This window comes from Ictidomys tridecemlineatus, chromosome 4, assembly GCF_052094955.1.
Source record: "Ictidomys tridecemlineatus isolate mIctTri1 chromosome 4, mIctTri1.hap1, whole genome shotgun sequence".
In the NCBI taxonomy this organism is placed as follows: domain Eukaryota; kingdom Metazoa; phylum Chordata; class Mammalia; order Rodentia; family Sciuridae; genus Ictidomys; species Ictidomys tridecemlineatus.
In genome coordinates this window covers 105,938,328-105,961,572 of record NC_135480.1, presented here as the reverse complement: position 1 = coordinate 105,961,572, position 23,245 = coordinate 105,938,328, and the positions used below count along the sequence as shown (strand labels likewise).

At 43.9% G+C, this 23,245-nt stretch overlaps 2 protein-coding genes across 5 annotated transcripts in view; one reads left to right on the top strand and one right to left on the bottom strand.

Moving 5' to 3' along the window:
• LOC120889738 (uncharacterized) overlaps positions 1-23,245 on the bottom strand; it is a 185,272-nt gene that overhangs the window by 68,190 nt on the left and 93,837 nt on the right. The gene's annotated exons all lie outside the window — the stretch shown is intronic.
• Clmp (CXADR like cell adhesion molecule) overlaps positions 13,595-23,245 on the top strand; it is a 101,933-nt gene continuing 92,282 nt past the window's right edge. The window contains exons 1-2 of the mRNA XM_005328393.5: positions 13,595-13,716; positions 13,914-14,263. Of these exons, the coding sequence (XP_005328450.1) occupies positions 14,236-14,263 (28 nt within the window). The 5' untranslated portion in view covers positions 13,595-13,716; positions 13,914-14,235. The remainder of the gene's footprint in view (positions 13,717-13,913; positions 14,264-23,245) is intronic.

Here is a 23,245-nt window from a genome sequence, read left to right as displayed (position 1 = left end):
CCTCAGCACCACATACAAACAAAGATGTTGTGTCCACCGAAAACTAAAAAATAAATATTAAAATTCTCTCTCTCTCTCTCTCTCTCTCTCTCTCTCTCTCTCTCTCTTTAAAAAAAAAGAAATTTGGTCTAAGAAGTTCTTGGCAATCATGGCATATAATCAGGAATTCTTGCGTTGAGGAAAAAATTGTCTATAAGTCATTATCTTTTTTTTTTTTGAGAGAGAGAGAGAGAGAGAGAGAGAATTTTTTAATATTTATTTTTTTGTTAGTTTTCGGTGGACACAACATCTTTGTTTGTATGTGGTGCTGAGGATCAAGTCCAGGCTACACGCATGCCAGGCGAGCGCGCTACCGCTTGAGCCACATCCCCAGCCCTATAAGTCATTCTCAAATACATAAAAATCTTGCAATCATCAATATATCTATGAATGAAAATGAAGTAATACAACTTGTTAGTAAGCCAGGCATTTATTCATTTCAATTTCACAAACTTCTTTTTACACTATGAAACCATTGAAGACTTTTTTAGGTCTTTCTTATTTCTAGGTGCCTCCACCCAAGCCCTGGAGAAAAAATGCCCTGGTTGCAAGGGCTTGAGTAGGTCAACAGAGCCCAGCTGATGACTGAATGGGGATGCTCGAGGTGTAATACCGGATTGGGGGACCCCGAAAGACCACCAGGAGCCGAATCCAATGCAAGCACACAGAGTCTTTATTGCAAGCTCGAGCCTGGACTCACAACTGTTTCCGACACAGCAGTTCCAAGGTGTGAGTCCCGGTCCTTTGTTCAGTGAGATTTTATAGGTTTTGAGGGATACTCTAAACATCACACAGCAAATCATTACAAATCAAACAACTCTTAACATTGATTAGCACATTCCTTGGCAGGAACAAGTTGGGTAAGGGTGATTAGTTAGTTCAAGGGGTGGATACGTTTGAACTGACTGGTTTAAGCCATGAGGGGTAGGAAGTTTCCTAATATGTTATCAATCACCGAGACTACTTGAGGGGGGGGGGCGTCTGCCTGGCATTCCAGGTATCTTTCCAGGTATCTTCCCTGTCTCACGCTGATTGGTTATTGCTAGGGGGTTGCTTGGATTTTCTTCACGGTCAGGCCTTAAGCCTCAAACATTCTTTGGTCTTTCTAGGAACTAGCATTGCTGAGTCTGGGACACCTGGCACCGCAGACCTTTTCTGTTATTCACAAATAACTCAGCAGGGTAGCCAGGTGCCTAGGTGCTCTATGGGTTTTCCAAGAACAAGGGTCAACTGACCCCCCACCCCCACCCCGCCCTTGGACAGGCCCTGCTCTAAGGTAGAGACTGGTTTTTCCAAAATGGAATCACATCAGTTTCTCAAAGGTTTCCATGGAAACACTGACAGCTGCCTTCTCCCCTTCACACATCTACACAAGGAGAGCAGATATTTGCTTCCACTAAAGAGTTAATTCCATTTCCTAGTGGCCTCTTCTGGAAAATCCCTCTCCACTGATGATTTGGCAGAGTCACTTGGAGACAAAACAGCAGAGAAGGAGCTGGGTGACAAGGGGCACAGGAAGCCCTGCAGCCAGAGGGCATGAGCCTGGATAACTCCTGCCTCACCCATCTCTGTGCAGAGGGAGGGCACAGTGTTCATCCAGCGCCAATCCAAGCACATTCTGAGGCCAGGCTGCAGTCAAAGACAACACTGAACAGTCCTCCTTTGCTTTTGAGGTTGCTATGACAGCCAGGAATTTGCAAACCAAACTGGACCTGGAAAAGAATTCTGTCCTTGGCCCCAAAAGTTTGTGGTTCCAAACTGTTTGCTGAGGGTTCCTGCTGTCTACTTTGATACCTGCCAGATGGAAGGATCTCGGAACCTGGAATCTGGAAACATCCCAGTGGAAAGGTTACTTGTAAGCGGACTGAAACTGTATTAGATGGAATGTAGGTATGATACAAGGAAGTTTTAGGCAGGAAAAGTTGAAAAATATTACCACGGGTCTCAGAAAAAACCTCCTTATCTTGAAAAATATTTTATATCCATTTACTGTTCTGTGGTTTGCTAAGAACATTCACATAAATTATCTAATTGGATCTTTATATTTGCCTGATGAAGTAGTCAGAGTAAATATGATATTCAGCCAATGACAAGGAAAATTAGATTTTGTAATAACAAGATCCATAGCTAATGAGCAGCAGTACTGGAACTTGAACTGGGCTTTCTGACTCAAGGTCTTGCTTTTTTAAATTCCATTGTGATGATCAAAAACATAAAACTGACATGGACAGTTTAGGAGCAGAGTTTTTATTTATAAGAATGTGATTTTAGGGGGTGGGGATATAGCAGGGATTGAACTCAGGAGCACTCAATCACTGAGCCACATCCCCAGCCCTATTTTGTATTTTATTTAGAGACAGGATCTCTCTGAGTTGCTTAGCACCTCACCATTGCGAAGGCTGGCTTTGGCAATTCTCCTGCCTCAGCCTCCCGAGCTGCTATGATTACAGGTATGTTATTTTTTTTTTTTCAAAGAGAGAGTGAGAGAGAGGGAGAGAGAGTGAGAGAATTTTTTAATATTTGTTTTTTAGTTATCGGTGGACACAACATCTTTGTTTGTATGTGGTGCTGAGGATTGAACCCGGGCAACACGCATGCCAGGTGAGCACGCTACCGCTTGAGCCACATCCCCAGCCCACAGGTATGTTATTGAAGAGGGATGATTTCCCTACCAACTTTTTTTTTTTTTTTTTTTTTTTTTTTGGAACTGGGGGTTGAACCCAGGGCTTTGGGAATGAAAGGCAGACACTTTGCCACTGAGCTACTTCCCAACCCAATCTACCAACCATTTTTATTTATTTATTTATTTTAATAACTTTATTTTTTAAATTTTTTTATGTGGTGCTAAGGATTGAACACAGTGCCTCACATGTGCTAAGCAAGTGCTTTACCACTGAGCCACAACCCCAGCTACCAACCATTTTTAAAAGCATAGTTCAGTGGCATTAAGTAGGTTCACATGTGCAACCAACATCACCATCATCTTCACAACTTTCTCATCTTCCCAAACTGAAAATCTAGACCCATTCTGGAAGCTACCATTTTACTTTCCATTTTCTGAATTTGACCACTCTGTGTATTTCATATAAGTGGAATCACGCAGTATTTGTCCTTTTAAAACTGGCTCATGTTCCTTAGTAAATTTCATTCACGTTGTAACGTGTCAGAATTTCTTTCCTTTTTAATACTGAATAATATTTGCTTTGTATAGCTATACCACATTTTGTTTATCTATTAGTCAGTTGATGAACATTTGCTTCTACCTTTAGGCCACTGTAATGCTATTATAAAAATGGATGTGCAAACATCTCTTCATGACTCTGTTATCAATTATTTTTGGGGAATTGCTGGATGGAATGGTAATTCCATTTTTATTTTTTTGAGGAAACACCATACTCTTTTTCATAGTACCATTTTATATTCTTACCAATAGTACACAAATGTCTCAATTTCATCAACACATCTGCTATTTTCTCTGTGTGTGTTTTTCTATTCTTTTGCCATCCTAATGAAGGTATAGATGGATGAATTTTAAATACATGGTGGTCTAGGCTGATTCATTTGGAGAGATTAGAGAATGGTCCTAATAAAACTTGCTTAGCTTCCAGTTGACATGCCAGCCCTAAGCCCAACAGAAATCTTCAAAAGGCATTGTGCTAGTCACCAGGGAAAGCACTTAAAACTTTAGCAAATCCATGAATTGCTGTTAGGGATAATTAACTCAAAGTACAGATTCTTTCCATAGGAGTTTCATGTCCTCAGTATGAGCTGAGTTCATTATACAGATGCTTATTAGATAAAGATGCCTCCCTCCATAGCTAGAGGGCTATCCAGGAGATGGTAGGAATCTATGTGGGTGAAGATGAAGCTGGATAGTTGCTAGAAGAATGGCCAAGGGGATTGGAATATACTCTTCCCAAACAGCTCTAGAGTCTTAGAAGTTACTTCCTATAGCTGGGTGCGGTGGCTCATGCCTGTAATCCCAACAATTTGACAGGCTGAAACAGGAGGATTGCAAGTACAAAGCCAGCCATCAGCAATGGCGAGGTGCTAAGCAACTCAGTGAGACCCTGTCACTAAATAAAATACAAAATAGGTCTGGGGATGTGGTTCAGTGGTGGAGTGCCCCTGAGTTCAATCCCCGGTACCCAAAAGAGGTTACTTCCTTTGTGTGAGCTTCCTTCTTTACTCTTTGTCTACCTTTGCACACTTCAGAGGGACTAGTTAGATTGGACTTTTTATATATATTTTTGAATTGTAGATGGACATAATACCTTTATTTTTCATGTGGTGCTGAGGATTGAACCCAGTGCTTCACGTGTACTAGACAAGTGCTGTATCACTGAGCCACAACCCCAACCCTAGGTTGGATCTTTAAAGGACTTCAGAAGAAAATACTCTGTGAGTACCAAATTTAACTATATCTGATCATCTCCAGAGTCATAGTTGTGCCATAGTTGGATTCCCATAATGTGACTTGGAATAATGGAGACGCTAAGGGCTGGTGAGTTTGGGATTAGAAACCATGTTTGAATGTCCCAACCTCAGGAAGTCCTCCCCACCTCAAAGACTCCCGCGCCCCAGAAACAGTTCCTGATGACCCACATGACAGCACTCCATACCACTTTCCAGAGAACTGCACTGTGCCTTTCTTAGACCCACAACTATGCTGTATCTTAGATTTCTAAAAGAATATTATATACCTCCCCACCTCCCATAAATTGGAAGCTCCATGGAGGCAAACTCCAGTTCTGGTTTGCACAAAGTAGAAAATAGAGTTTGCCAAAAGCTCCCTAACAAAAATTTGTTTTGTGCCTAACTCATTTTCTAGACCTGTGTCACATGACCCTCCTGGGGGACAAGGGAGACTAAGAAAGTGGACATTTTTCTTTTTAGCCTCTTAGGTGGATATGGCCAAAAATGGGTGTTAGGAATGGGATTGGATGAGCAAGTGAGCTCTGTCTATCTGCCTTCTCTTTGTACAGGTCACATTCTCTGGTGGGAGACACAGTTGGGGGAGAGGCCCAACCTGAGTTCTAGGCCTGGTTCAGTTTCCCCCCTGTGCCCTGCTGTGCCCTGCTGTGTCCATCATGGGTCCACACCAGGCACATTTAGACTCATCGACTCTCTACTGCAACTGTGCAAGATGGGGGACAGAAAAGAATGATTGATTTCAATTAGGTTTTGCCAATTCCTACAATTGATATTCCTAATTATGTTTATCTCATATTCATTAGGAATACAAAGAGCTGACAAGGCATTTGTATTTTCTTCACATAAATAAATGAGGTACTCAGGTCCCTAATTTGTTCAAGCCGACTCAGTTGGTGATAGTGCCTGCAGGGCTTCCTGACCTTACACCCCATGTTCTATCCATACTCTCCGCTCTACACTCTAGTTTCAGGATGTATTTTTCTTCACCTCCTGAGGGCAGTACTGTCAGGGAACACTAAAGGGCCACAAGACAATGATCTGAGTTTGTCACATGTCTGTGTGTGGTGGGTCACATGGCTCCTGAGCTTGGCTACCAAGGACATCTGTCTTGTCGATGAGCAGCTGTGAACAGCTGCTGACAGCTGTATGTAGCCTCTCAGCCACAAACTACATGAGTTCCCCACAGGCAGGACAACAGTGGCACGTTTAGGCTTTGCATATTCTGTTTTGTCATCAGTTTTGTTCCATGGCTTCAGCTGGGCTTCATTCACTACTAGAAAAGTGTCCCTGCTCTGGCTGGGATATAGCTCAGTGGCAGAGTGCTTGCCCCTCCCATGTGAGGCACTGGGATCGATCCTCAGCACCATATAAAAATAAATAAACAAAATAAAGATATTGTGTCCATATATAACTAAAAAAAAACAGAAAAGAAAAAAGTCCCAGCTCTTCCCTGGGCCCTACATACCTGTTTCTGCTACCAGTCACCATGGAGTTTCCTGTTTTCATTCCTGACCTTTTAGGAAGCAGCAGAACCATTCCACACTCTAGAAAGAGAAAAAGGCCCATCGCTTGGCAGTCTGCTTTCATCGGCTCTGCCTCTAACTGGACAGTGACCCTGAGATAGCCTGTCCCCTGGCTGGGTCTCTATGTACGAAATAAGAAATAAAGACTAGAAGAAACTCTAAAGGCCCATCCAGCTCAATAGTGGAGACAGCAGCTGCACTGAGATGGGATGACTGCCAGCTTGCAGGCTGGAGCGCATCCTTTAGGCCTGAATGCATGAAAAGTACAGGAGCACTGTGCCGACTGGAGACTGCAAACTAGTTATCCTTCCCCAGCCAGAAGACAGGACTATTTTTGTTTTCTGGTTTGGTCATTTCTGTTCTCTGCCAGGTGCTTACATGGTAAGAGGGAGACTTGATGTTGGATTCTTATAAAAGTCACCTGTCACTGGTCAGCTGCAGAGTAAAGCCAGGCATGGGTCTGGTAACTTCTCCTTTGGAGAGAAGTCACCCAACATTCACCACAGGTCAATGCGAGACACTGGGGAGATCACTAAACTAGGAGTTGAACTAGTGTTCTAGAGCTTCCGTGCCACCAGCTAGCTGTGTGGCCCTGGGTGTGTTGCTGTCACTCGCTGAGCTGGGACATTTTCAGGAAAATAAGGAAGTTAGATCCGATGCCTCTGAAATTTTCTTCCTGCCTGCTTGGCTCCCTTATGCCAACTTTTCTTGTGGGTAATTTAGAGTAGCAAAAACATTTTTTCTACTCTTAATTTCAACTCAGAGATGGAAAAAGATACGAGGAGAAGAAAGATAGAATACTTTTTGCCCCTTTAATTGTGTGTTTTTCTTAGAAAGTCGCTAGACTTCACCAGGCCAGGCACAGTGGGACATGCCTGTAATCTGTAATCCCAGTGGCTCAGGAGACTCAGTAAGACCCTGTCTCTAAATAAAATATATTTTTTTAATGTCTGGGGATGGGCTTGTGTTGTGGCTCAGTGGTAGAGCACTTGCCTAGCACATGTGAGGCACTGAATCAATCCTCAGCACCATATAAAAATAAATAAATTAAATAAAGGCATTGTGTCCATGTACAACTAAAAAAAAAATTAATATCTGGGGATGTGGCTCAATGGTTAAGCGCCCCTGGGTTCAATCCCCACTAGACTTCAGTGTTTTGATCTAAAATCAGGAAAGACTATCTTCTGCTTCTTGGAGAAGAGAAAGGACCCTCTGCAGATCCAGTTACACCATATTCTGGGGTCATGACATACATTGCCCTTTTAGTAAGGGGCAAGAGAGACAGAATTGCTGAACACCTATGTGCCCTACATGGACACCAAATGCCAGGAGCTTTCTTTACATAGTCTCCTGCAGGCTTCTCAATAACCATATAAGAAATCCTATAGATAAAATCATATGGGCTGAGAGGTTAAGAAACATGTCCAAGTCAGGCAGTCAGGAAAGTAGCTAGAATTCAAAATTATCCTATCTTCCTGCAAAGCCTGAACTGCCTTCCTGAGGTTGTTAGTCTATAAGAATTAAAAGTAAGATGTGGGGTGGGGGTGGGGAGACCAGATCAGCTGATCTCAGGGGGAAAGGTAGAATGTAGAGCAGACTCCTTCTGTAAATCCTGAGGTTCCTCAGCTATAGAAACCTCTGTGTTCACCTTGGCTTTTGAGTTTCCTGTGACCACCTCTAAAGCCCATTGGAGGGAGACACACAGACCTCTGCATTCCGAGTGCTTCATTCAGGCAGATGGGGCAAAGATCTTTTCTTAACCAATAAATATCCTACAAGAGACTAGCGTCCAAAGTCACTGACTCCACTGCTGACCACAAAGGTCAGAGATGGGGACTGTCCCCCATGTGATGTTTATAGAATAGGGCCTGGTCACTCTCAACTGCTATCTCTATCATCATAAGGAGAACACTCAATCCTTACCCTGTGTTAGCACACTGGCCCTCAGACATAGCCTCCATAAAAATTGTCCAGGCAAGACCCTGAAAGCCAGCTGGGGCCTCTTACTATCTAACCATAAAAAGAAATAACACATTGGAAAGCCAAGTTGAGAAGTATCCTTGCAGGACAGGAAAGAATATATAAAGATAACCTTGTTTTAATAGGAAAAGGAAATGAGACAGAAAATTGGCTTTTCTTACTACAGGGAATGGAATCCTATGAACTTCACTTTAGTTTTAGTTGGAACAAATATTTACCAAGTCTCATATGTGTTAGACACTGCAGCAGGCGCCTTCCTCATAAACTCATTTCTTCTTCCTAACAGTGTTAGGCAAAGAGGAAAGGAAGACTTGGTGAAGCCAGGAGATCTATTCATAGACACAGAGAGCCTCAACTTTCTCCCTTCTAGCCCAGAATGTTTTCCATCATCGACAGCTGCCTCTTCGTAAATGTATGAGCTTGTAACTTAATCTGTGAGAATGGAACATAGGTGAATACCTCAAAGTGGTTAAAAGATGTGGTCCACAGTTCCCAGGCACCCTGTGAGAAGGGATAATAGCAGAAGTGTCCATCTTCCTACCGTGCTCCCTTCCTCTCCATTGATAAGACTCTTCCCAGGCAGTCTTCCTTGACTTCTCCTGCAGTAGGCCCTGCTTTGATCCCTATAGCTCTCTGAACTTTTCCCCCTCCATATTTGATTGCTGGTTTGTGTCCATCTCCCTTAACTCACCATTAGCTTGAGAGGGGAAAGATCAATTTTTCTTTGACCACCATTAATTTTCCAGTGCTTGACAACAGAAAATAGTAGATACCTAATGAAGATGTGCTGGATTTTTGTTTTGTATAGTGTTGTTTCTATAGCACTGGGAATTGAACCCAGGGCATCACATATTCTAGGCAAGCTTTACACCACTAAGCTACATCCGCAGCCCATTTATTTATTTATTTATTTACTTACTTACTTATTTATTTATGAATGAATGACCAGGTCTCCCTAAATTGTCCAGGCTAGCCTTGAACCTGCATTTTTCCTTCTTCAGCCTTCCAAGTGGCTGAGATTACAGGCATGCGCCCACCTGTTTTTGTTTTGTTTTCATGCTAGGGATTGAACCCAGGGCATCACACATGCTAGGCATGCTCTCTATCATTGAGCTACTGATCCAGCCCTGAATTACTGACTGAAAGAAAGATGAATGGGTAGATGGATGGATGGATGAGGTTTATCATTCCCTCAAAGTTACCATCTCTCAGTAATTGAGTAATTTATCTTTCTGGTTGTGACAAGTTAACTTACCCAGCTTCCCTACTTTGTCAGCAGTCACTCAAAAGACAGTGAGTCATAGAGGTTTGCATCTTCTTACTTTATATCCTACCTTAATCATTTACTAACCATAGAATGGGATGTAATTTATTTAATTCTATGAATCTAATTTTCCTCATTGTAATATGATATTGTGAGGCTTACTTGCAGGAAGTAATCAAATGGCTGCTATTTCTTAGTGTACAGTATATTAGCTCTCTTACACTCATCTTGGGTGCCTCTTTTCTTGGCCATTCCCTGTCCTACCCACAATCATTGTTAAATTCTTAACCCTGTCCAATCTTTCTTCCCAAAGATTTCTAGTTTTGTTTTGTTACCCTTCTGTCATCTGCCCTTCAAATGCAACAGATTCTAACCAGTCCCTCTGCTTCAGGTTTCCCTTCCAATGCATCATGCTGTCCCCCATTCTGGTGGCTCCAGAATCCCCACAGAGGAGATATTTAGGGTAGCACTCTTTGGCACCCCATAAAGGAGAAGACTTGAAACTGCATATGCAGGTTGTTACAGGGCAGAGACCTGCCATAAAACTGAGGCAGCAATTGTGCCAGGAAGATTTCCAACATCTCTGTCAGAGCAACAGGAATGAGTTTATTAGAAAGGATAGGAAAAGGGAAACGATGACATTTTCAAGGGAGACAGAGCATTCCTTCTAGTTTTATTGAGAGGATCCCTGCCCATATACAACTTTTGACTTTTGACAGACAGCATAGGAACTACACGGTCCACTTCCAAGAGAGCATGCTATATTGCTCTTAGAGTTGGAGTTTTTAAGAAAATTGAGTCCTCCCCATTTTTGCCTTAATTTCTTGCCCCCTTACTCAGTTTATTACTCTTTGAATAGCCCCCATCAAGCTTTTTTGTGAGGGTCTTGGTGTTTTGGTTGCCAGGGTCATTGGGAGTTGTGATGGTTTGGTGACAAGGGAGGATTGAAGGCACCTGGGAGGGTGTGACATAATCTTAAAACAATAGATTTTATTTATTTATTTATTTGCTTATTTATTTATTTTGCTGGTGATTGAAGGGGGTTGTGCTTTGCCATTGAGCCACATCCCAAGCCCTTTTTATTTTTGATTTTGAGACAGGGTGTCACTAAGTTGTTCAGGATCTCCTTATCTCAGGGCCTTGCTAAGTTACTGAGGCTGGCCTTGAACTTTGATCCTCCTGTGGGCAATAGTGTTTTCTTAAGGGATATAATTGCAGCTAGGGGAGGTTTTAATATACTAAAGTCCCTTCTTCCTGTAAGGCTTCCTGTGGTTTTCAGTTGCCCTTCATCGTCCTGTTCCTACTCACCTATTTCATGGCTTGCTAGCTACCTGACACATATCACTTTACAAAATACTGAGATAATGTCCTTTATCCATATGAAAGCATGGGGTAGGGAGATGGATGGACATGAAAGACAAGACCCACTACTACCCAACCCTTGACCTCACCTCTGGACTGAAGTTGCCGATTTACACATCCTGTGGTTCTCATCAAGGTATTTTTGTTAACATCTTTTTGATGAGAAGATGCAGAACAAGTTCCAGAATTCTTTGCGTTGCATTAAGAATCCTTCACAATTTTGGCTTGTCGTAGGTATTTTGCTCCAATTTTCAATTTCATTTCATATATATCATTTCATTCAATGCCCTCTAAATACACCAAAGCGATACCCAACTCCATGTGTTTGTCCAGGAATGCCCCACCCAGGGCTCCACCCAGATCCTCTCATCTAATGAATGCTATTCCTCCCCAAGACCTGGCTCAGGCTTTCTTCAATGACACTAGCCTAGTGTGCTTGTCACAGAACTTCCATTGTTTTGTTGTCAGGGTCATCAATCTGATGCTTTACTTTCTGACATTGTTGTTGAAACATTTCACATGTGATCTTTTCTCTCCTAATACACTGGGAGAGCCATTAAGAGTCAGGGCCACCACCTGATTCTTTGGTTCCCCACAGCACCCAAGCATAATCCGTTGACCTCAGAATAGGTAGGGCATGGATTGCTGAGTTATACGCCACACCAGAAGCACTCTTACTTTGCAAGGATGGCCCAGAAAAGAGGCTTTGAATTTAAGGCCAAAAGCCCTCCCCCAGGATGGTGAACCAAATACCTACTGGTTATAAGACTTTGGACCTGAGAAAACAGTATTTATGACCCAGTCTCAGCCTAACCAAATCATTTCCTGTGTTGATGGCTAATGATCTTGAACTGAAAGCATCTTGATACCTTGGACTTGAGCACATCTGCCTACACCCACACACATCTGTCTTTATGTACAAACCAGCCCTCAAGCAATAAACAGCCTAGAGGAACCAGGCCCGTGAGAAAAGCCACCAGTGATGGAGGAGCAGAGGTGGGGCCTTAAAAACATGCGAATATACTTCCCCTAGGAAGAAATAAAGAGGGGGAATCTGGATAAAGGGCATCAAAGAATTTTTGTACTATTTTTAAAAACTTTTTGGTAAGTCTAAAATTTTGTCAAAAAATTTAACAAATTAAAAAACAAACAAAAAATTACTTTCCCTGTATAGTTTCCTTCCTTGTTCTTTATACTTTTTTTCCAACACATTTATATTGGGATTATAATTGTGAATACATTTGTTTTCCCCATTACCCAAGAAATATAAAATGAAAAATAAAATTACTTCAGAGTCAAAGAAACCTTAAATACTTCATAATAGAAAATGTAGTAATTCAAGGGCCAGGGTTGTGGCTTAGTGGTAGAGTGCTCACCTAGCATGTGCGAGGAATGGGTTTGATCCTCAGCACCATATAAAAATAAATAAAATAAATGTATTGTGTCCAACTACAACTGAAAAATAGATGTTTAAAAACGTGGTATTTTAAAATATTAAATTATAATGCTAATATTGGAATAGAGAAGTTTTGATATTTATTTTGTGATCCAGGGCAAAATATTTAGCCCTAAGTTGTCATTTCCTCACCTAAATTGGAATTTAAAATGCCTACCAGTTAGCACTGTCATAAGAATTAAATAAAACATTAATTAATATAAATCCTGGTCCATAGTTGGTGCCAATTTTTTTTTAAAAATGTCAATTAATTACCAAGTTATAGTCACTTTGTGTCCTCCACACCTAAGATATCATATGGCACTGAGTGAATGCATAAGAAATAGTTACAAAAGGAGTGCATGAATAAATGCTGCAATTTTACTAAGGCAACTCTACATCGGATCTCAGAGCCCCAAGAACGGCTCCTGCTTTTGCTAACATTTGTGAATGTCCTGGCCTCTGCTTTCCTCCACCTTTGAAATGGAACTGGTTTTCATTACAACTGTTAAGGACTGAGCCAGTTAGGACTAAAGGTCTTGGGCAGAGGGATGGAAAAACTAGACGAAGATGTGACCTAGTAGGCCACTAGCCCTCTGGGGTAATCTGGCAGCTGCCCAACTTCTCAGGCTGTGGCCCCAGCTCCCAGTCTAGACTCCAGTGAAGGAAGGTGAGCGATTGTATCCTCACTCAGCCTTCCATGGGCATTGAGAGACTGGGGCCAGAGAGCGCAGGTCCCAGCTTTCTGGAAGGCCCGGTACAGGTTTCACGGTCTAAGCTCCAGGCAGTGAGTCCTGAGTGCCGCTCTCACAGTTCTTTACTCCGAAGGTCCCCTTTCGCCACTACTGACCAACTGGATCTTAAAGTACCAAACCCCTAAGGCCAAATAAAGGTAGGAGGGGACCGCGCCTGTCCTGTTCAGCAGCCAGACTCCAGGTGTGGGCCTCCTTGTCAGGGTCGGGGGTGCCCAGGGAGTGCTCGCTGTAGCTCGAAGGAGGACTTCATTCCTCTGCCTTCTTTTTCCTGAAATGGGATGGTGCCAGTTTTGCCAGGGCCCTGTGCAATGCAGTTTGTTCTTATGTTTCCTGAAGGACCCCATCCTATCAAGATCCGGATCCCCACTTCACCAGGACGGTGGCTAGCTTAGCTCTGCCCAGATCCGAGCGTGAACACTAAGGGCAAGAGAGGATGAGCAAACGTAAAAGGTCAAGGGAAAGCCAGACAAAGTGTGGCTGCGAGGTGCCAGAACAGGCAGTTAAGTTGGAAATGCAACCACCAAACCGGTTGGAGACTGTCTTAACAACCCATGCTCTACTGTCTGGGTGATCGGTCTGGTAGCTTCCTACTGTCCAAAGCCGACAGGGAAAGGACAGGAGAAAGGAGGAGGGAGGAGAAAAGAAAGGAGAAGTAGGAAGAATGTAAATAAGAGAGAAGAGAAATAACTGAGTTGGAAGAGAAATGGAAGCAAAGAGTGGTGTGTGAGACGGAAGACGAGATGCAAGAGAGAAATGGAGAGAACAGAAAGAGAATTGAATTAACAAGGCCTCACCCTACGGCTCTTGGCCGAAGTGTTACTGTTTCTCTCCTACACAGAATCAACCCAACACCCAGCGCCTCCAGCAACCAAACCGCCTCCGGACCGACCCCAATTCCCCCGCGTCCTCCCTCCAGACCCTGAGGTAGATCCCAGCCCCGGCCAACTCTAGCCTCTCCCCCGCCGAGCAGCCCCCACAGCTAACCCCAAACGCGGAGAAAGAGGGAGGGAGGGAGGAAGGGAGGGAGCCAGGAGGGAGGGGCTGCGGTAGGAGGCAACCATGTGGTTCCAGCTCAATTTTTTTTCCTCTCTCTTTCTCCACTCGTTTTTCTTTCCAAACAGGGAAAAGTGTTCCTTGAAGCAGTAGTGCCTTTCCGACTCGCCTTCTTTCCCCCGACCCTACTCCGGGCTCGGGTCCGAGTGCGAGCTAGTGGGGCGAGCGCTGGAAGCCCCACGGTGCCTGGGAGCGCAAGGCGCCGGGACCCGGGAGAGGGGCGCGGGGACACAAGGCGTGGGGAGGGCTGCTGCGCCCGCACATGGCTGCAGCCCCCCGCGCGCACCCCGAAGCGCCGCGCCCAGCTATCCAAAGGTCTGTCGGCTGCGCCCAGCCGCCCAGCAACCAGGCAGCCGCTGAGCGGGGAAGTGCCCGCGTCCGAGAATCGGGATGTCCCTCCTCCCGCTCCTCTTGCTAGGTGAGTGCCTCGGGGAGGGCGGGAGTTTGGATGGCTCGGGGCAAACACAGCCCTGCGTCCGGGAAGACTCGCCTTCTGCACCGTGGTTCCCCGTAGCCCTTGAGTGCGCGGACCACTGGGTCCCTGCCTACCCGCCACGCAGGAGCGCATCTGGCAGCGGAGGACCGCCCAGTCGGCCATCGAAAATGTCTCACACATCTGGGCCCTTGAGCTGGCTGGGGGTTGGGGGGCATTTCTTAGTCGAGTTTGGCCGTGAACCATTTGATGTGGAGGGTCCTTCTTAGGGAGGTATTTGGTTTCAGGAGAATTGGGGGAGGGAAGATTCATCAAGGAATTTTTGTGCCAGGTTCCTGAGGGTGGGGGGAGCTTTTTTGTTTCAAACAGGCGCCTCTGAGCGCTCAGATTAGAAACAGATGTGTTGAGGGGTAAGAGGAAGAAAGAGGGGAAGAGACTGGGCAGGAAAGGAGAGAAGGAAAAGGGGAAAGAGCGCAAGGACCATGAGAAGGTGCTAGCGCTAAAGGCGACGCGTAGAGGAAGGAAAAGGGGAAAGGGGAAGATAGGGAAGCAGAACAGAATAGCGGGGACCGAGCGAAGGGAAGGGGATGAAGACTTAAAACGAATGGAAACAGAGCGAGCACCACTTTTTCTTAAAACATGCTCTGGAGAGAGAAGAGCCCTCCTAGGTGTCCCTTTGTGGCCTCAGACGTCCTAAAGTAGGTTGACTTACCTAGACTGGAGAGGGAGGGGCGGGTTTGCAGGACAGGACCCCGCAGGGAATGAGCAGCCCAGGGAATGAGCAGCCCGAGGTTCCAGAAGGGGAATGAGACTATGTGAGTGGCCAGGACAGGGGAGGCAGCAGAGAGAACTAAAGAAAATTCATAGTGTACCATGAATGCAAGCTTGGGGTCCACCTGGAGAAAGGACCCAAAGTTACCAGGAATTCAAAAATCAAAGAGCCCACTGGGGTGGTGGAGGATGGCTGATGGTCCTGCTCAGGACAGGAGACAAACACTGAGGGAAGCACTAGCAGAACTAGTCCCCAGTTTGAAATGACTAGCTGGAAGATCTCTGCCAGCTTACTCATTATTCAGGGTTTCAGTTTCCTTAGCTCTGAAACAAAATGAGATTGTTCCTAAGGCTCTTTTGGCCCTGAAAACCTACAATAGTAGGTGATGCAGGGAAGCTGATGTCTAGAAGAACCAGCAAACAAAAGTGAAGAGGCACTAAAGAGCCACCTTGGGATAGGTGGCCAGAGCTCTCTCTTTCTTTGGAACTTTACAAACTGTAGGCCATACTCAGACTGGTAACCACCCAAGCTAGCGGAATGGAAGAGGTGGGCTAACCTAAACTATTGCTCAAATAGGATGGGAAATGCCTTTGGCTAAGTTTTGCAACATATGCCCTTTTGCACATCTGACCCAGGTGGATAGCACCTTTGTCTCCTTCACCACTGAGTTCTCAATTACCAAATGTTTAGTAGACTAAAACATTGGAGTCCTCTTATGAGGTCCTTGTTAAACTGAGCACTTTGTATGTACTATTTTGTTAACTCCTTTATTCTTTATACCAACACTATTGGCTACCCTTTGTGATTAACCTCATTTTTCTGATGAAGAAATCAAGGTGTAAAGAGGTCAGATAACTTGCTCAAGGCCATGAGCTCATAGTTAGCAGAGATGGGATTTGCAGGTAGGTCAAGTACAGTTAATGGTGGAAGTGATAAGTGACTGGTCCTTATGATCAGTTGCCATCTGCTGTTGTACCTGGTTGTGAACACCTGTGATGATCAGCTTTAGTTCAGGAGAAAGGAGGATCTGAGCAAGATGTGGGTCAAAAGATGTCATAATTCACCAACCATTGTTTATTGAGTGCCTACTGTGCACAATCATTCCTCTGGTGAGAAAATACAACCCTGCCTTCATCATTAAAGTCATCTCTCTGATTTCTCACTTGGGTCTGTCCTGTGTGTGTGTACGTGTGTGTGTGTAAGAGAGAGTTTTGATGCACTGGGGATATAACTCAGGGCCTTGTGCAACTGTTATACCATCAAGCTATATCCCCAGCCCTTGGGTCTTCCTTTATAAAATTTTTATAAACTAATGTCTGGGTATAAGAGAAAAGTGGACTTGTGACTTAGAATTCTGCACAACTGGATTTTCATTGTTCACATCTACTATTAATCTTTTGCTACATGTAGGACTTTGTCAAGTATCCTTGAACTCATGACATCTGGACTCTGAGTTGATTAAACTGTTCAAGGAAGAGACAGACATCAGAGGGGAACAACACTGAAGGAACCCCTCTCCAGCTGACATCTCTGCAGGAATCAGGAGCCCCCATGGGGAAGCAGTTCTCCTGACTGGATTAGCCCTGATTACAAAGATGTTTTGAACCCTGATATGCTTGAGGACTCTTTAGAAAAGTCAAAAAGAAAATCCACAGAATTGCCTGAATCTTAAAATCATCTCTGGGCCTTTAAAGGGGCAGTTCTGGGGCTGCTTCTGATTATGGCTGGCTTGATTTCAGGCTTTTCTTTTCCTAGAAAATGCACAATACAGCAGAGAAATTAAGAAGGCTGAGAGAGTCCAGAGTCTCATTAAGGATGGGCCAGTTGATTCTTTAATTTCTGGACCAGCCAATAAGTGAAGTCAAATGCTCTGCCTCTGATGTGAACAAACAAGTAGTGCTCTGAGCCCTGCGGAACAGGAAGGGGGACCCCCACCTCTTCAAATACCACCCCAATCCTCCCCCGTTGTTAGGGTCTCATGATTCCACCTTAACTTTCCTGGACATCATAATCCCATGCTACATTTGTGTCCTACCTGACTCTCTCCTCCATCCTGCACACTGCTACCTTATGAAGTAGCTGGTAGAATGCAAAGGACTTGGACTTGGGAGTCTGTCGAGCTCCCTGGGTGCTTGTTCTGACTCCTTTGTTGGTAAAATGAGGGTGGGGTACATGGATCTGGAATTCAAAATTTCTATAACCATGATCTTTCTCCCTTCTCATAAACACTTGGTAGTGCCCATTGTTTTTAATATTGAGTGCAAATACTTCAGTCTGAGAGGATGGGGAAAGAGTTTGGTTTCCCAGAAAATGAGCTTAAGGAAGACTTGAAAGTATAAGCCACTGGGGCTGGGGATGTGGCTCAAGCGGTAGCGCACTCGCCTGGCATGTGTGGGGCCCGGGGATCAATCTTCAGCACCACATACAAACAAAGATGTTGTGTCCGCCGAAAACTAAAAAATAAATATTAAAATTCTCTCTATCTCTCTCCCTCTCTCTTTAAAAAAGAAAAAAGAAAGTATAAGCCACTGGGATAGGTCATGATGATGGTCATAATAATGAGATATATATAATATATATATATTCCCAGTAGGCTCATATCTTGTCTCATCCTATTTTTGTACACATACGAGTGGATTTCATGAAGGTAGTTAATGATGAACTAGACATACTTTTTTTTTTTAAGTTAGAGTCACAGATTTTCAAAATTGGAAAAAAGCTAAGAGAATGTCTAAATCAATAGCTCATGAAATTTTGAGTCCCAGACCCTTCTGAAAATCTGATGAATACCACAAAACCACTTCTTATCGAAGTTGCACATGCATCAAATTTTGCCAGTAATTTCTAGGGGCTGATTAACCTTCTGATATCCTTCCTTGGAACCTAAGTTTAGAGAGACTTGGCTAAGGTTTTACAGCTAGCTTAGTAGAAGGGTCAGGAATGGAACCCTATTTCTGTGATGTGTCCCTATCCCATGTTCTTGAAACAGAAAAATGTCTCTCCTTCCTTTTCAGCTCATGTAGTTAAACTTCAAGATCACAGTCACTCTTCCAGTGCTTCAGTTAAATGAGCTAAATGCTGAATAATTGGCATGGTTTTTATGTTGAAAAATTGGTTGAAAAATAGGGCAGATGTCGTAACATTTCAATTTAACTATCATAACTGGAAATCCTGGAAACTGTGCAGTGTCATGTTTAATGTCTGGCACATTTAGGAGAAAGGAATTAATACCCTAAGTTCCAAAGATGTTGGTGTGTGCATACAAGGAGTGGGACTGGAAATCAGTGGCTTCAACCTTTATAATTTTTCTGGGTTATCCTGGGAAAGTCATACCACCCTCAAAATTTCCTCCTGTGTTCAATGAGGATATTAGCCTAAGGTTAGATCTTATGCTACTACCTCAAATTGTGAGGTTTTGAATTCTAAGATTGTGCTAGCTGGTTAAAATATGATTGTGATCAGGAAGACCTGGGTACTGCCATGCTTGATTTTTTTCAGTTATTGTCTACTCATAGCAATATGTGGCATATGATTATGAACCCAGAAGAGCCAATGAACCAACACAAAGAAAATAGTCATAACCTCCATCCTGCAACTGCGCTGTGGCTCTGTGAACCAGGGAACATCATTCGAGGTCAGGATAATGACCAGATCTCCCTGCCCAGGAAGTTCAGTAACTGAAATACAAAGGACCTTATCCTAGGCCATTACCTACAAAACTCCAAAAAGAATAGACACCCAGGAGAGACTTCAGTGTAAAGAGTATTGTGTGAAACAACTTGCAAACATTAAGCATTTTCTTCTAATTTTAAGGCACAATTTGCATATAATAATGTGTACCTATTAAATGTATAGCTTAATGGATTCCTTGCATGGATTTGAATCTGCGCTTGGGGTTTGAAATATGAGTTGCATATTATTTATTATTAGCTCACTATTATACCCTGAGAGGAGAGTATATAGAGCAGGAGTATTCTGATGATGTATTTAATTTCTAATATTTGTAATGGTGAAGCAGTTTCTTAACTACATTAGCATAACTTATCTCTCCCTCTAATTGTTCTCTGAGAGTAAATGTCATTGTTATTACTGCATTTTACAAATAAATAAAATGAGGCTTAAAGAAGTAAAATAAGCTTCTTAGGAAAACGCTGATAGTAAACAGGTGAGCTGGGACATCAAGCCAGGACTTGGGATTCCAAACACCATGTGCCTTCCATTTACCAGGAGAGATGCTATTATTCTGAAATCATGGCTGTGTGGCCAAAAAGGTAGTATCTGGCTGACACAGAGGCCACAACAATGGGGTGCTAAACCAATACATCCCAAAGTGGGAAATTCTGTTGGAATATTTATTATCACCCACACTCTTCCCAGGTTCATTCAAATTTTTCATAAGTAGTTTGTTTGATTTAATGACTTGTTTATAACTGAGTCACTAGTCATATATCATGTGTGGATTACTAATCCCTTCTACTTAGAGTCCTTTTGTAGCCCTTGAGCTTACTGTGTAGAGTGCCCTGCTCTGGGGACTGATGCAGTCTCCCTTCTTAGCCATGATCTTGAGGCTGTGGAGGGTGAAGCCTTAGAGAGGGGTAGGACTTGCTTGTATATTGCTTTTTCTAGTAAAATTCCTATTTTCTGCAGTTCTGAAAGAATGGAGATTCTACCATTCTCCCTCTCCCCCTGCCCCCCTCCCCACCACAGTTCTGGTTATCTGAGCCTCCTAAATGTCTGGATTCTGGGAGAATAAAAGTGTATTTCCTTTGGCACCCTGCAGACCCACATGGGGAAGAATGCTGACATCAGACCTTGATTTTGTGAGTGGCAGTCAGTTCAATGTGCAATCTCAGCCAAAGTCTGCTGGTGATAAGACTGAAAACTGCTTTGTTTAAAGAGAAGGCAGGGAAGAAAGCTGTTTCCTTTGCGCCCATACTGAGAGGAGAAAATGAGCGCTCTCTTCAGAATAGCTCCCCAATCAGTGTGGAATATTGGAAGTTTTTCTAAAGAGAAACAGCAGAGGAGGTCTTGAAAGACTGGGTCAGAAAGCTGGAGTAGACAGAAGAGGAAGGCTAGGGGCAGGGGGAGGGGAAACAAGGAGAGGCCAGAAAAGGAGGGAAGAGGAGGAAGGCAGAGGGACTGCAGAGCAGGGAAAACCAAGCTAAACCAACCTGGTGTTTGTGCAGCACCCTTTCCAGAGATCATTCTTTTTCAGGGAATTCGATGTTCCCCCTTTATCCTCTTTATTCTTTTGTGGTGTGGTCCTGGGAACTGAACGCAGGGGATCTCTACCCTGAGCTGCATTTCCAGCCCATATTTTTATTTGCTTTATTTTGAGACAAGGTCTCAGTAACTTGCCCAGACTGGTCTCAGACTTGTGATCCTACCGCCTTAGCCTCTCCCAGGTCACTGGGATTATAAGTGTGTGCCTCCTACCCTGTTCCCTGTGTGTTCTTTAGCACTCGAATCTTACCCTGCCATTTCTGACTGCATTCACACTGATTCCCTCACAAGATAATTACAGAAGGGCCAGGCATGGTGCCTCACAACTGTAGTCCTATTGATTCCAGAGGTTGAGGCAGCTGAATTGGCAAGTTCAAGGTCAGCCTCATTAAGTTAGGGAAGCCCTAAGAAACTTTGCAAAACCCTATCTCAAAATAGAGAATAAAAAGAGTTGGGGATGTGGCTCAGTGGTAAAGTGCTCCTGGTCACCCCCAAAATCCCCAGTACCCCCCCAAAATGCCCTAATTTTAAAAATTAGGGATGAGCCTTGCAGTCTTCAGATCCGAAGCTAGGCTCTGAGACTCCAATAACAATTTCTGTCCCCTAAGAATTCACCCAGTGGGGAGACCATCATAAACATGAAATTACAGAAAGGACAGAGAGATCATGTAGGAAAGCACCAAAATTTCTAGGAGTTCAAGGAGGAGGCAACTTATTTGCGTGTCATCTGTGAAGGTCCGGTATTTCTTCTGTGGTCTTCAGGGTCTATGTCTGATCTTTTCATATTCCTCACGGCACTTTCATGTGAGTGAGCTTGGTGCTAAATAAGCAGGGGTCGGGGGTGATGGATCACCCCATCAGCATCGAAAAGGATGCATTAATCAGCGTGTGTCCTTGGCATTTGGCCAGGTACTTCCTGGAGGGATTGAATCTCCCCAAGACCTTGCCTCTTGAAAGTTATGGTGTCATTCTTCATCACAACCTGCCAGCTACATAGCTACCACTATTGCCTCTTCCCTCATGGGAGGCTAAAAAGAAAAAGAAAGAATTATTCTATCAGTGAATTTGAAGCTCTTAATAAGGGCAGTCTGTTCACCCAGTCTGTATGGTTTTCCTCCATGTGGAAAGAGAATAGGATCAAGTCAGGGAGGAATTTTCATTATCAGGAAAAGAGACTCAGCCCCTGACATTCTTATTTCTTTTCTGGATGGTGTTGGGGGTGGGGATCCAATCCCTGAGAGGGAAATTGCTTTGTGACTTCACTGTTTAAATTTAGGCCTGGGTTTGTGGGGATCGTTCAGACTTGGAGCAATAAGCCTTCTAACCCAAACTCTGTCACTTCTCATTACTTCCAATGACAGTTCCAATTATTTCCAATCACTCTTCAAGGGAAGAGCAGGGGGATGGAGCATAAAGCTTCCCATGTGGACCAGCCATGGAGCAACTGCTATAAGAGCTGGCCTCTGGAGTCCCCAGACCCTGGCTTGAAGCCTGTCTGGGGTGCTGCATAATTGCATGACCTTGAGCAGATTACTTCACCTCCCTAACCTTATTTTTCTCGACAGTAACAATGTCATAGTGTGCACGTATGTGAGAGAAAAATTAAATGAAGCTAATGTATGTAAAGAATTTCAGCCCCCTACTTGGTACATAATGAATAGCGAACATCTATTGTTATTGTGACTGTCTTTGCTGGGGGAGGGTCAGCCCAGGGGTATTTGTGGAACCTGCTGGAAGACAGCTGATTTGGGTCAGTCTTCAGTGTTCTGGCCATGGCTGCTCCTCTGCCCTGCAGGCAAGTTCCTGGTGTCCTTTGGGTAATATCGCCTTGCTCCAGGACCCCAAGGGACTCATAGACCCCATCTGTGCCCCATCTGTCTGCAACTGCTCCAGGAGAGTAACTTTTTGTTTTATTTATCCCTGGGCAAGAGATGCCCTTCCTATGCTGCTTAGCATGCTGTCTGCAGGTCGCTGAAACAACATCACAGCATGTAAGTCTTTTCTCAAGCTGTGCCTTCTCTACCACATGCTCTCTAATACCTATGCCAATGTGGACTGCCCCAGCTTGGGCAAATAACTGCTTGTTTCATTTTTGCTTTCAGTGTCAGGTAGTTTTATTGAGCATTTACTATATACTAGGCATCATGCTAGGGATTCTCATACAAGTAATTTTGGTGTCCTTACAATGATCAATGAGGTTGGTATTATTCTTACTAACCTCAGAAAACTTAGGTTAGGTCTTTTGTCCTGTGCTGTACAGCTTGATATAACAAAATGGTAAATTTGAGCTCAGTTTACTTTCTGTAAAGTAAACATGGAGCTGGGAAGTCAGAAATGAAAAGATAGCAAAGGTAACAGGCACAGTTACATGAAGCTTAATAATAGGGATATGTGTTAGTTTTAGTCACGATAAACAAAACACCTGACACAAATAACTTGGTGGGGGAAGATTTTGGCCAGCAGTTTCAGAGGTCTTAGTCCACGGTCAGCCACTCCATTGCTTTGGGCCTGAGGTGAGGCAGACAGAACATCATGGTAGAAGTGCGTGGAAGAGAAAAGTTGCTCAGCTCATGGATGCCAAGAAGAAGAGAGAGTGAGAGGGAGAGAAAGGGGAAAAGATAAACCCTTCCAGGCACGTCCCCAGTGACCTACTTCCTCCAAGGAGGCCTACCTGCCTCCAGTTTCTACCTCCTCCTAGTACTCTCTTCAGGTATCAAGAGATGATTCCATTGATGAGGTCTGAGCCCTCATGATCCACTCACTTCTCCAAAGCCCTCCCTCTGAATATTGCTTCCTTGGAGACCAAGCCTTCAACACACAAATTTGGGGGACATTCAGATTCAAAACCTAACAGGATCTGTTCTGAGAAATTGTTACCAGGCGATTCTGTCCCTAATCAAAATTAAAGTGTACTTACACACCAAGGTGGCTGTGGTGTCACTAGATCTAATCTTGTGGGACCTTCTTAATGT